Source organism: Oratosquilla oratoria, chromosome 5 (assembly GCF_046742065.1).
Source record: "Oratosquilla oratoria isolate Oo_2021 chromosome 5, ASM4674206v1, whole genome shotgun sequence".
Classification (NCBI taxonomy): Eukaryota; Metazoa; Arthropoda; class Malacostraca; order Stomatopoda; family Squillidae; genus Oratosquilla; species Oratosquilla oratoria.
Window position 1 is genome coordinate 46,152,879 of NC_134781.1, and position 12,715 is coordinate 46,165,593.

Here is a 12,715-nt window from a genome sequence, read left to right on the forward strand (position 1 = left end):
TTCCATCCCTCTCTGTTTTCTTTATTATTCATCTTTAACTCTTCATTCTCCTTTTTTACTTCTTTTAACTGTCTTTTTAGGTCTTCTATTTCCTTAGTTAAGTTTTTGTTCGCCTTCTCTAGTTCTTCCAATTTTTCAACCCTCTGTACAATGTTGTTAACATGACCGAACCTACACTCCAAGTCCTCGATCATCTTATCGACCTTCTCTTCTAGTCTTGTCAGTCCCCCCCCACCCTCTTTAAATCCCTGGAAAATATTCTCATCACTTTCTACTGTATTGCGCTTATCTATACTTCTAATCTTTACATTTTTATTAGACATTTCGTCGTCACTCAGCTGGTCGGGGGGCCGTTTGTTTACCTTTCGCCTGTCTGCCTGGGCCAAGTCTTTTCCTTCCTCATTTCCTTCCATTTCCCCAGCAATCCCTCACCTTCTCCTCTTTCCCTACTTTCCCACTACCCCACGAGCAATTTCCCCCCCCACCCTGTAAATACAATAGGCACTTCCTTTGCTTTGGGATCCACGAAACTTCACTTTTCTTCAGAACGTCTTCTAAGCCGTCCGTTCGTTGAAGTGTGTGTGTGTGCGTGTGTGTGTGTGTGTGTGCGCGCACGCATGTATGTGGTGTATGTATGTGGCGTATGTATGTGTCTGTGCATATATACATGCGTATGTGACGTATATGCATATGTGTATGTGGCATATATACATGTGTGTGTATGTGGCATATACACATTGTGTGTGTGTGTGGCATATGTATATGTGTGTGTATGTGGCATATGTATGTGTGTGTGGCATGTATTTACCTAGTTGTATTTACCTAGTTGTATTTTACGGGAAGGGGAGCTATGCTCGTGGGGTCCCGTCTTCATATCTCATTTTATCTAAACTATTTTTAAATTCATGTATTGTTTTTGCACACACCACTTTCTCATCTAACTTATTCCAACTGTCTATTACTCTGTGAGGAAAGCTGTTCTTTTTCAAATCTCTTCTATAGCTGTCTTTTTTTATTTTCTTTCCGTGTCCTCTAGTATTTCTATCTTGTGTTTGTGTATTTACCTAGTTGTATTTACCTAGTTGTATTTACCTAGTTGTATATTACGGGAAGGGGAGCTATGCTCGTGGGGTCCCGTCTTCATTTCTCATTTTATCTAAACAATTTTTAAATTCATGTATTGTTTTTGCACACACCACTTTCTCATCTAACTTGTTCCAACTGTCTATTACTCTGTGTGGAAAGCTGTTCTTTTTCAAATCTCTTCTATAGCTGTCTTTTTTTATTTTCTTTCCGTGTCCTCTTGTATTTCTGTCATCCCATTTTATCAGATTCTCTCTATCAGTAATTTCTATGCCTTTCATGATTCTGTAAATAGCTATCAACTCTCCTCTCTCTCTTCTTTGCTCTAGTGTCTGTAGTTCAAGTTTTTGTAGTCTCTCTTCATATGATAGTTTTGAGAGTGTTGGTGCCAGTTTTGTAATTGCTCTTTGTATTCTTTCAAGTTTTTTTATACATTTTTTTGTACTTGGTGACCATATTGTTGCTGCATATTCTAATCTTGGTCTTATCAGGGTGATTAGGATTTTCCTCACCATTTCTTCATCCAGGTATGTAAATGCCACTTTGATTGTTCTTATTAAATTATAAGTTTCTCCAAAAATCTTATTTATATGTTTTTCAGGTGACATATTATTCATAACAATGACTCCCAGGTCCTTTTCATTTTCTACTTTTTTTATTCCTTCTTCTCCCAAATTATATGATCCTGTTATTCTGTTTTTGCTTTTTCCAAATTCCATTATACTACACTTTTTTGTATTGAACTCCATCTCCCACTTCTTACTCCATTCCTGTACTTTATTTAGATCTCTCTGTAGTGATTCACAATCTTCTTCAGTTTTCACTCTTTTCAGTAGTTTTGCATCGTCTGCAAAGAAGCTCATATAGCTTTCAATTCCTTCATCCATATCATTAATATATATAGCAAACATTATTGGGGCCAGGACTGTTCCCTGCGGGACACCGCTTATTACTTCATTCCATTTTGAGTGTTGGTTTCTTATCACTACTCTCATTTTTCTTTCTTGCAAAAAGTCTTCCATCCAATTTAGTAATTTACCTTGTATTCCTCCTTCAGATTCTAGTTTCTTAAGCAACTTCTTATGTGGTACTTTGTCAAAAGCTTTTTTTAGGTCTAGAAATGCACAATCAGCCCATCCATCTCTTTCTTGTATTATATCTATTAGCCTTGAATAGAAGCATATTAAATTGGTGACGCATGATCGTCCTTGTCTGAATCCAAATTGCCTTGGATTTAGTACGTTGTTTTTTTCCAAGTATTTTACCCATCTATTTTTGATAATTCTTTCACAAATTTTTGCTATTGTACTTGTTAGAGAGACTGGTCTATAGTTGGTAGGTTCCTCTTTATTTCCTCCTTTATATATAGGTACTATATTTGCTTTTTTCCAATCTTCTGGAACTTTTCCTTCTTTCAAGGAACTGCTTATTATGCTATGTATTTTGTCTGCCAGTTCATTCCTGCATTCTTTCAGAATCCAGTTTGCTATTTCATCTGGTCCATGGGATTTTCTGACATCAAGATTACTCAATTGTATCAATATTTCATTCTTTGATACTTCTATTTTTTCTATAGGGGGGACTTTCTCTTTCCATTCAATCTCTTCAGGTTGTATGTTCTCCCTTGTAAACACTGATTTAAAATGTTTGTTAATAATTTCCGCCATTTCCATTTCCTCAGTGTATTCAACTCCCCCTTGTCTTAATTTCTCCAAGTCCTGTTTGTTTTTCAGTTTATTGTTTACAAATCTGTAGAATAGTTTTGGTTGATCTTTACATTTTTCTATGACGTCTTTTTCATATTTTCTCTTTTCCTCTCTGCATGTTTGTACATATTCATTTCTATAACTGGTATATATTTTCCATTTTTCAGGTTTTCTGTCTTTTTTCCATCTGGTCCAGGCTTTGTCTCTTTTATCTTTTAACTCCCTACAACTTTTGTTGTACCAGCATTTTACATATTCTTTTTCTTGTTTTTGTCTTGGGACATACTTTTCCACTCCTTTTTTGTAAATTTTTGTCAAAATATTCCATTTTTTTTCCACTGATGTTTCTTCTTTGTATATTTCTTCCCAGTTTTCTTGTTGAAAGAATTCTCTTATTTTATCAAAGTTTGTTTTTTCATACATCATTCTTCCTTTTCTATATTGTTCATTTCTTTTGATATATTTTTCTTCATTAAGTTCCAGTTCAATCAATATGTGGTCACTTTTACCTATTGGTGTTTTATATTCAATCTTGTCCACTATTCTAGGTTCAGATGTAATTAATAAGTCTAGTCTCGATGGTTCTTCTTCATTTCTATACCTAGTGTTCTCCTGTATCCATTGTGTCATTGTGTGGTCAATAATCATCTCAAGTAGAGCGTTTCCCCATGAGTCATCTCCACCCTTTACTGTCATTTCTTCCCAGCAGATTTCTTTGCAATTAAAGTCGCCCATCATAACTATTCTTCCTCCATCTTCCATTATTTTATTTAATGTTATCTTTGTGTCCTCTAACATACTTTTATGTTCACTCTCCTCCCATGAGGCTGTTTTTGGAGGCACATAATTTATCACAAATTTTCTGTTCTTCTTATCTCTGTCTTCCACTTCTATCATAATCATCTCTACTGTATTCTTTCCATATATGACACCTTTCACGTTTATATCCTTCTTAGTCAGGAACATAACTCCACCCCCTTGCTTTTTCTCTCTGTTTCTAATCCAATAATTGTATGCATCATGTCCTACACTGTTGGGTGGTACTGGGCCTTTTAATTTTGTTTCTACAATTCCCATTATGTCCGGTTCTTTTTCTTTCAAATAATCATTCAGCTCATTCAATCCTGTTATTAATCCATCTATATTTGTGTAAGACACTCTTAGTTTTCTGCCACTTCCATTGTGTTCTCTGTTTCCCTTATGCTTTTCTTTTGTATGTCGAACTTCCTTAGTTTCATGTTCACTACTCTCCAATAGAATCTCTCTTTCTCTGACTCCGTTCTGTTCTCGTTTTTTGCCTTAGCTTCCAGTCTTTTCTGCTTTTCTTCCTCTCTTTCCTCTTTATTCATTTCCCTTTTTATCCATATCTTTTTGTATTGTTCACTTGTTGCTAGTTTCCCTGTTTTGGATAAGATATTCTCTGCCGTTGTTTGTGACTTGAATTTAATCTTAATTGGTCTGGTCTTGTCTGTGCTATACTTTCCGAGTCTAATTTTCTATTCTATTTGTTTCATAATTTCTGGTTCATCTTCCTGAACTGATTCTAGTAATTGGCTTATTTTTTCATTTTCCTCTTTGATTCTTGTGGTTCTACCTGGGTTATGTTTCTCTTCCATTCCTAATATAATTATACATTTCTTTTTGTCTGCTAAGTCTCTTACTATATTCTCCTTCTGTCTCATCACTTTAATAACTGAGTTTTCAGTTTGTTCATTCATTTGCTGTCTGATTATGTCAGTGAATGCAACCTTGCTATTTTCTTGAATTTTTTTCCAACCCTCCTTGTTCTCCATATTATTCTCCTTTAAGACTTTATTCTCATCTTTTACTTCTTTTAACTGTTGTTTTAATTCTTCAATTTCCTTAGTTAAGTTTTTGTTCGCCCTCTCTAGTTCTTCCAATTTTTCAATTCTTCGTTTTATACTGTCAACATTACCGAACCTACGCTCCAAGTCCTCGTTCATCTTATCGACCTTCTCTTCTAGTCTTGTCAGTCGGGGGGGGGGGGGGGGGGGTTGTGTCCCCCCCACCCTCTTTAAATCCCTTGAAAATATTCTCATCACTTTCTACTGTATTGCTCCTATCTATACCTCTAATCTTCACATTCCTATTAGACATGTCGTCATCATCCAGCTCGTCTTGCGGTCGTTTGTCCACCTTTCGGCGGCCCGTCAGGGCCAATTCCTCCACCTCCTCATTACCTTCCATTTCCCCAGCAATCCCTCCCCCTCTCCTCTTTCCTTACTTTCCCACTACCCCACGAGCAATTTCCCCCCACCCTGCAAATACAAAAAGGCACTTCTCTTTGCGTTGGGATCCACAATCTGCACTTTTCTTCAGAACGTTCTTCAAGCCGTCCGTTCGTTGAAAGTGTGTGTGTGTGTGTGTGTGTGTGTGTGTGTGTGTGTGTGTGTGTGTGTGTGTGTGTGTGTGTGTGTGTGTGTGTGTGTGTATTCACCTCGGATCTGATGCAGTCTCTGTCGAGACAGCCAGACACCACCCTACGGCAGAGAGCTCAGAGCTCATTATTTGCCGATCTCTGGGTAGGTCTGAGACCACTCACACACACCACACCGGGACAGCAAGGTCACAACTCCTTGACTAACGTCCCGTACCTACTCACTGCTAGGTGAACAGGGGTTACACGTGAAAGGAGACAAACCCAACTTATCTCCGCCCGGCCGGGGAATCGAACCCCGGTTCTCTGGCTTGTGAGGCCAGTGCTTTACCAATCCACCACCGAGTGTGTGTGTGTGTGTGTGTGTGTGTGTGTGTGTGTGTGTGTGTGTGTGTGTGTGTGTGTGTGTGTGTGTGTGTGTGCGTGCGTGTATGCGTCTGTGTTAACATGTACAAGTAAGCATGTACGTGCGTGTGTCTGTGTTCGTATTTGTGTGTACACGCACGCGCATTCACAACATACACTGGTTGTCTAACACGTGTCTACGTGTGCGTATCTACACATGTGTAAGCGTGTATATGTCTGTTTTTGATCTCCCAAACCACCACCGCCAGTAACAAGAACCTCATAAGAGAAATTAAGACACGACAAGCGCAGTCATTATCAGACTTATTAGTTGTGCTCCAAACGAAAGAAACATTACACTTCAACAGGTTAGGGCGGTAAAATTGTTTGCGATGTTGCCGCGTGTGTGCGTATGCGTGCCCGACTCGGCACGAATTTTAAAATGGTTCTCTACATTTGAGATGGTTTTGAAATAAAATCCGCGTATGATTGAATCCGTGTTATTCAAATCCGCATTATTTGAGGGACCCCTGTATAGTTGAAATTTAACCACTTCAGTACAAGTCAAATTCTTGTGCGCAGCATTAGCTGCCATTTGTACGATGCATCACACTACTCGCATTATGAAATATAAAATCGTTGCTGTATTACTCGTTCTCTTTTACTCTGAGGAAAAGGTAAAGATATTTTGGGGGCTTTTATGGATCTGGAAAAGGCTTACGACAGGGTAAACAGGAAGGCATTGTGAGAGGTACTGCAGATATATGGGATAGGAGGAAGCTGTTAAGAGCAGTCAAGAGTTTTTACGAGAGTAGTAGAGCTTGTGTAAGGATTAGAAATGGAGAGAGTGAATGGTTTGAGGTAAAGATGGGACTTCGTCAGGGATGTGTTATGTCGCCCTGGCCGTTCAATCTATACATGGATGGGGTGGTGCAAGAGGTGAATGCAAGGGTAGTGGGTCATGGGTTGGAGATGGTTAAAGAAAATAGAGAAAAGTAGGAGATAAGCCAGTTGTTGTCTGTTGACGACACTGTGCTTGTAACAGGATCAAAGGAGGGATTGAGGAACTTAGTGACAGAGTTTGAGAAGTTGTGTGAAAGAAGGAAGCTGAAGATAAATGTGGGCTAAAGTAAGGTGATGAGATGTACAAGAGGAGAGTGTGACAGCAGGCTGGAAGTGACCATTAAGGGTGAGAGACTGGAGGAAATGGATAGTTTTGGATACTTGGGTGTGAATGTGGCAGGAAAGGGAGGAGTGGAGGTGGAGGTAGAATGTAGATTGAGAGAAGTGAGTAAATGCATTGGTGGATTAAAAAGTGTGATGAGAAATAGACATCTGGTAATGGATGCTAAGAGGAGGTTATATGAAGGAGTGATTGTGCCAACAGCACTGTACGGGGCAGAAACATGGAACATAAGAGAGGAAGAGAGGAGTAGTTTCAATGTGTTTGAGATAAAATGTCTGAGAAGTATGATAGGGGTTACTAGGCTAGATACAGTGAGAAATGAGGAGGTGAGGAGGAGAACAGGGGTGGAAAGGAAGCTGGGAGATAGGGTTGATGAAAAAGTATTAGGATGGTTTGGACACATGGAAAGAATGAGTGAAGAAAGATTAGTAAAAGAGGTGTGGAAGGCAGAGGTAGAAGTAGTGAATATGAGGGGGCGTCCTAGGATGAGATGGATGGATGGGGTGAAAGGGGCATTACAAAAGAGAAGAATGTCTGTTGAGGAAGGATGGGAGAGGACAGAAGATAGGGGTGAATGGAGAAGGGTTGTGTATGGATGATGCTGTGATGCATGAGGGGGAGTGGGTGGGGGATGGAGGGTGAGGAAGTATGTATGAGAAAAAATTTGACGCAGCCCTTAGGGATTTCTCCCCGTCTTCTCCTTTTCTGCATGAGGGGACGGAGAGGGGGAGGGGGTGTCACCGAATTTATGAAGCAGCCTTGCTGTAGATGTGCTGTCTTGCAACACTGCTTCTGACCCAGGGCAGTGGACAGGATGCAGGGATGACCCGTCATCCAGGAGGTGCCAAGATAAGACAGAGGGAGGAGGGTGCAGGGGAGTGGAATATGTAGGGAATGGAATGAGTGGGAGTGGTTTCTATGCCTTTTTCTTTTTGGTTACCCCCCCCCCAGTAAGGGGGGGAAAAGCCTTTGGTATATGTATGTAATAATAAACACAGAAAACATGATCAAACCAGTTCACAGAATCCAGAGGAACTCACGTACAACTACAATATATACAGGTAGTCGTCGACTTACGACTGATCGACTTTACGACCACGAGTTAGTGCAATAATATTCAACATTTAATAGAGTAATAGAATTTCAATGTTATGCCTGGCAGCGCAGAGCAATCACTCCGCACGCTGCGAGACGCTAGTGCGATAGTTTTGGCAGGCTGCCGACAGCGTCGGCATCTCAGCCAGCTAAATATTCTTTCAATTTTTTTGTTTGAAGTAAAATGTTTCCTAATTTTCCATTGCATTTTGTATTTTTGCGTTTTATGTTTTGGAATCAATAAAATGTAACAATAAAACTTCATTTTATGCCTATGCCAGTTTGTCGATAACAATATGTTCCGTACAGTACGTAAACGGAAAGAATGTGTTTTGAAATAAAAAAAAATTCCTAATTTTGCCTTGCATTTTGTATTTCTATATGTTTTGCAATTAATAAAATGTAACAGTAAAACTTTTTTATGCCTAGTCTGTTGTTGATAACAATATGTTCGGTACAGCATTTTGTATTTTTATGTTTTGCGATTAACAAAATGTAAAAGTAAACTTTGTTTATGCCTAGTCTGTTGTCGATAACAATATTTTCGGTTCAGTACGTAAACAAAAAGAATGCGTCTTGAAATAAAAAAAATTGTAATTTTGCCTTGCAATGATTTTAGTGTAACCAACAAAAAAGTATTTGTAGGGCAAAGGTGACAGGACTATTCAGTATGCGTGGGCCTAGGCTACGTTTCCTAACGAAAATTATAAAAAAGTTAATTAATATTAAACAACGTAGCTCAAAGATGATAAGATTTTATTCAGTATGCATACGTTTCCTATGGAAAGTCTGATGGTAAAATAATAAAAAGGTTAGAAAATACTCGTACAGTATTAGATATCATAGGTTAAAGATGACAGGATTTTATTCAGTATGCTTAGGCCTAGGCTACGTTTCCCAAAGAAAATCAGATAAAATTATAAAATGGTTAAAAAATACTATACAACATAGTTCAAAGATGCTAAGATTATTTCAGTATGCTAAATATAATATACAATATATATATACAGTATATATATATATATATATATATATATATATATATATCTATATATATTATATATATATACAGTATATATATATATATATATATATATATATATATATACAGTAACAAAAATATTTAAAGGGTAATATATACTTTATATATATATAAAGACCGACTTGCGTCCAGATCGACTTACAACCTGTCTGTCGGAACCGAACTCGGTCGTAAGTTGACGACTACCTGTGTATATATATATATATATATATATATATATATATATATATATATATAATCAAGATACTGATGCCAGCATCCTAGTATACCCACTCACACCTTATGTCACCTACATAGGCTTCATCATACCAACTATATGCCAGCCCCTAAGTGCTGCACCTCCAGATGGATGTGAGGATGCTGGTGGGCCTTGGAGATGGATGTGAGGATGTTGGTGGGCCTTGGAGATGGTGGCAGAATGATGGTTCTTGCTGATGTCCATCTCATAGAACCATCACTTGCAGTACCTGTCATTGGTCCATTAGTTCCTTGTGTGGGATGCAACTGATAGGAATGCTGCATCCAAGACCAGTGCAACTGTTGCATGGACTACTAATACAAAAGGAGAGTGCTTTATTCCAATAGTATGCAATAGAAAAAGTTAAATCCTTCCCTCCATTTCCTTTGATCCCTTCAGTACCAGAGTTCATTGAAGTGCATCCTGTCATACACGAGTTAATGTTGCCCAGGGTTTACAGCATTTGGCTGCAAATGCGAAGGGCTTCATCTCCTCTCCCATGCAGTCAAGGGGCCATAGCCCTGGTTATAGAGTTATGTGGTTGTTATGAGTAGTGATTACACAGCAGAACCAGTCAGGCTCTATCCCTATGACTTCCAAATGTTAACAGGAATAGGGGCAGGAGAGACCTGGGAGTCTAACCAGGGCAGGGTTCATCTCTGTCATGGGAGTTGATCATTACAATAGCAACAACAAAAACAACTGCACAACTAAAATATTCTACCCCACTAACTTTACCTGTGATATTTTTAACAGTCCAAAAATCCATAGAAAGCAGAAGGACTATGACCACAAAACTTGCAATGAAGCCTCCAAAGAAGTCACAGATTACATAGGTGACAAGTGCTGCTCCACGGAATAGCAAGTGGAACAGTGTGACTATAGGATGTCTGGAAAAAAAAAATTAGACTTCAGTAAAGTATAAAATTAAACACAAGGGCTACCTCCCTTATAAGAGGAAGATGCCTTTTGGTATATAGATAGACTAAATAAAGCCACTAAAATAGGACAATTCTCTATAACAGTATCTGTATTTCTATACCATTTTCCTTCACCATATGAACTGCAAAAGTCCTATTTTTCAATACATTAGGGACTTTACTGACCATGCTATGGACCAGAATCATGCAGTAATCTTTTATTATTGAAGACAAATCTCCACTTGAAGAATGCTAATCGCTTTTAGATTCTATTATCCATCCTTTCTGCTAACCTCCTTAAATCTTTCCTTCACCATCTCTATGACTTAATCTCTTTGGCAAAATTTTGCTCCTATGGATAGAAGCACTGGTTATCAACAAGAAAGTAAAATTTCATTCTTTCAAACAGGAAACTCGTTAACCACACTCTTCAACTGTAACAGTGCATGCAAAAAATAATGATTCCACTAGGAAAAAAATCTACTTAGCAGGGAGGCCTATAAATATATTAATATTCACTATCAAACTAGTATTTACTGGCATATCACTCCCTCTTCACTATCTTTTAAAGGTGTCTGGGGACACTGGTGAAAAAGTTTTGCATAAAAGATGGTGGAGAAACTTGCACACAACTGTTTCAGTACAGCCTTTTTGCGTAACCATTTTGAAAATTAAAGGTGTCTAAATTTACCAGACTATGATTTTAGTCTACCCTGTGGTGGGGGAAAAGAATGCTGCCACCACGTATTCCCACTTGGATTGTAAGAGGCAAGAAAAACAGGACGGGGATTCAGACCCGACATCTTTCTCCCTGTAGCCCCACAGGGGATATTCCTAAAAAAAAGTAAGACATAAGAGGGTCTACGAGTTTTCCAACCAGCACCCTAAGGTTTGGGTCTTTTAATGTGCATGAATGTGGTACAGATGAGAGTAGTACAGATGAGAGTAAAAGGGAAGAGATAGGTAGTATGTTTGTGAGAAGAAAGATGGACGTGTTGGCTTTGAGTGAAACTAAGTTGAGAGGGAAGGGCGAGTGTGAGTTTGAGAGTGTAGTAGGGAGGTTCTCAGGAGTGAGGAGAGGGCAAGGGAGAGAAGGGGTGGCTATACTAGTAAGTGAAGAGATAGGTAAACGTGTAGTGGAGTGGAGGGAGGTTTCTTCAAGGATAATGTGGATGAAGGTGAAACTGGGAAAGATGTGGGTTTCTGTAAGTGCATATGGGACTGGTAGCAAGAAGAGTATAGAAGAAAGGGAGGCTTTTTAGATAGATTTAAATGAGTGCATAGAGGATTTAGGGAGGAATGTCAATGTAGTCGTATTGGGACACCTTGATGCTAAGGTAGGAAATGAACCAATTGATGGAGTGGTTAGGAAATGTGGAGTTCCAGGAAAGAATTGTAGTGGAGAGCTGATGGTGGAGATGTGCCTAGAAAGAGAGTTGATGATAGCAAATATAGTGTTTAGGAAGAAAGTCAAGCATAAATACATATAGGAGAGGATGGTGGATGGAAGGGTGGTAGATAGAGCATTAATGGACTATGTAGTGGTAGATAGGAGTATAATAGGAAGAGTTAAGGATGTACATGTTCTAAGGGGAGAGAGTGGAGGAATATCAGATCATTTTTTGGTGGAAGGTAAGTTGAGAGTAGAGGATAGATGTAGAAAGAGGAAAAGGACAAAAGGTAGGGAGGTGCTAAGAGTGAACTCTTTAACCCCTTCAATACGGGCCACATCGCACGTCTGGCAGCATTAGCTGCCAGACGTGCGATGTTGCGTCATAATACTCACATTATAAAAAATAAAGTCACTGCTCTATCGCTCATTCATGAATTTTTATAACCATAGAAAATATGATGAAGCCAGTTTACAGAGTATGTGGGTCACGCAGGTACAACTACAATAAATATAATCAAGATGCCGATGTTTGCATCCTCGTGTACCCACTTGCTCCTTATGACGCCTACGTAGGCGTCACCATATGGTAGGGGTTAAAAGAGAAGGAAAAGGAAAAGGAGTACAAGAAGAAGCTGAGAGAGGAGTGGGAGGGAGTGAACTAGGAGTGGAGGAGGAATAGGGATGGTTCAATGAGAAAGTCACAAAGTGTGCACAAAGTGTGCAAAGATGGTGTGTGGAACAAGAAGCATGGGAGGAAATAGAAAAAAGGGAAGCAAGTGGTGGGATGAGGAAACAAAGAAGGCTGTAGAAGAGAAGAAGCGAGCTTTCACAGATTGGTTACAAAATAGGACAAGGGAGTCATATGAGAGGTACAAAGAAAAGAGAAGAGAAGTAAACCACAAGGTAAAGGAGGCAAAGAGGAGAGCAGATGTGAAATGGGGTAAGAGTATGACAGAAAATATTGAAAGTAATAAAAATATGTTTTGGAAAGAAATTAACCTCTTCACTCCGGGGCACATCGCACATCCAGCAGCATTAGCTGCCCGACGTGCAATGTTGCATCATAATAATCGCATTATAAAAAATAAAGTCAGTGCTCAATCGTTCATTCTCTTTCACCCGTGAATTTTGATAACCATAGAAAATATGATGAAGCCAGTTTAAAGAGAATGGAGGTTACGTAGGTACGACTACAATAAATATAATCAAGACGCCGACGTCGGCATCATCGTGTATCCACTTGCTCCTCATGACACCTACGTAGGCGTCACCGTATGGAAGTAGTTAAAAGAGGAGGAGGAGGCAAATC

The 12,715-nt window shown here is 39.0% G+C and overlaps 1 protein-coding gene across 3 annotated transcripts in view; it reads right to left on the bottom strand.

Moving 5' to 3' along the window:
* The window catches only part of LOC143025496 (putative Golgi apparatus membrane protein-like protein CG5021), an 88,875-nt gene that overhangs the window by 47,948 nt on the left and 28,212 nt on the right, over positions 1–12,715 (bottom strand). For all 3 annotated transcript variants that reach the window (XM_076185249.1, XM_076185248.1, XM_076185247.1), the window contains exon 3: positions 9,832–9,983. In XM_076185249.1, the coding sequence (XP_076041364.1) occupies positions 9,832–9,983 (152 nt within the window). The remainder of the gene's footprint in view (positions 1–9,831; positions 9,984–12,715) is intronic.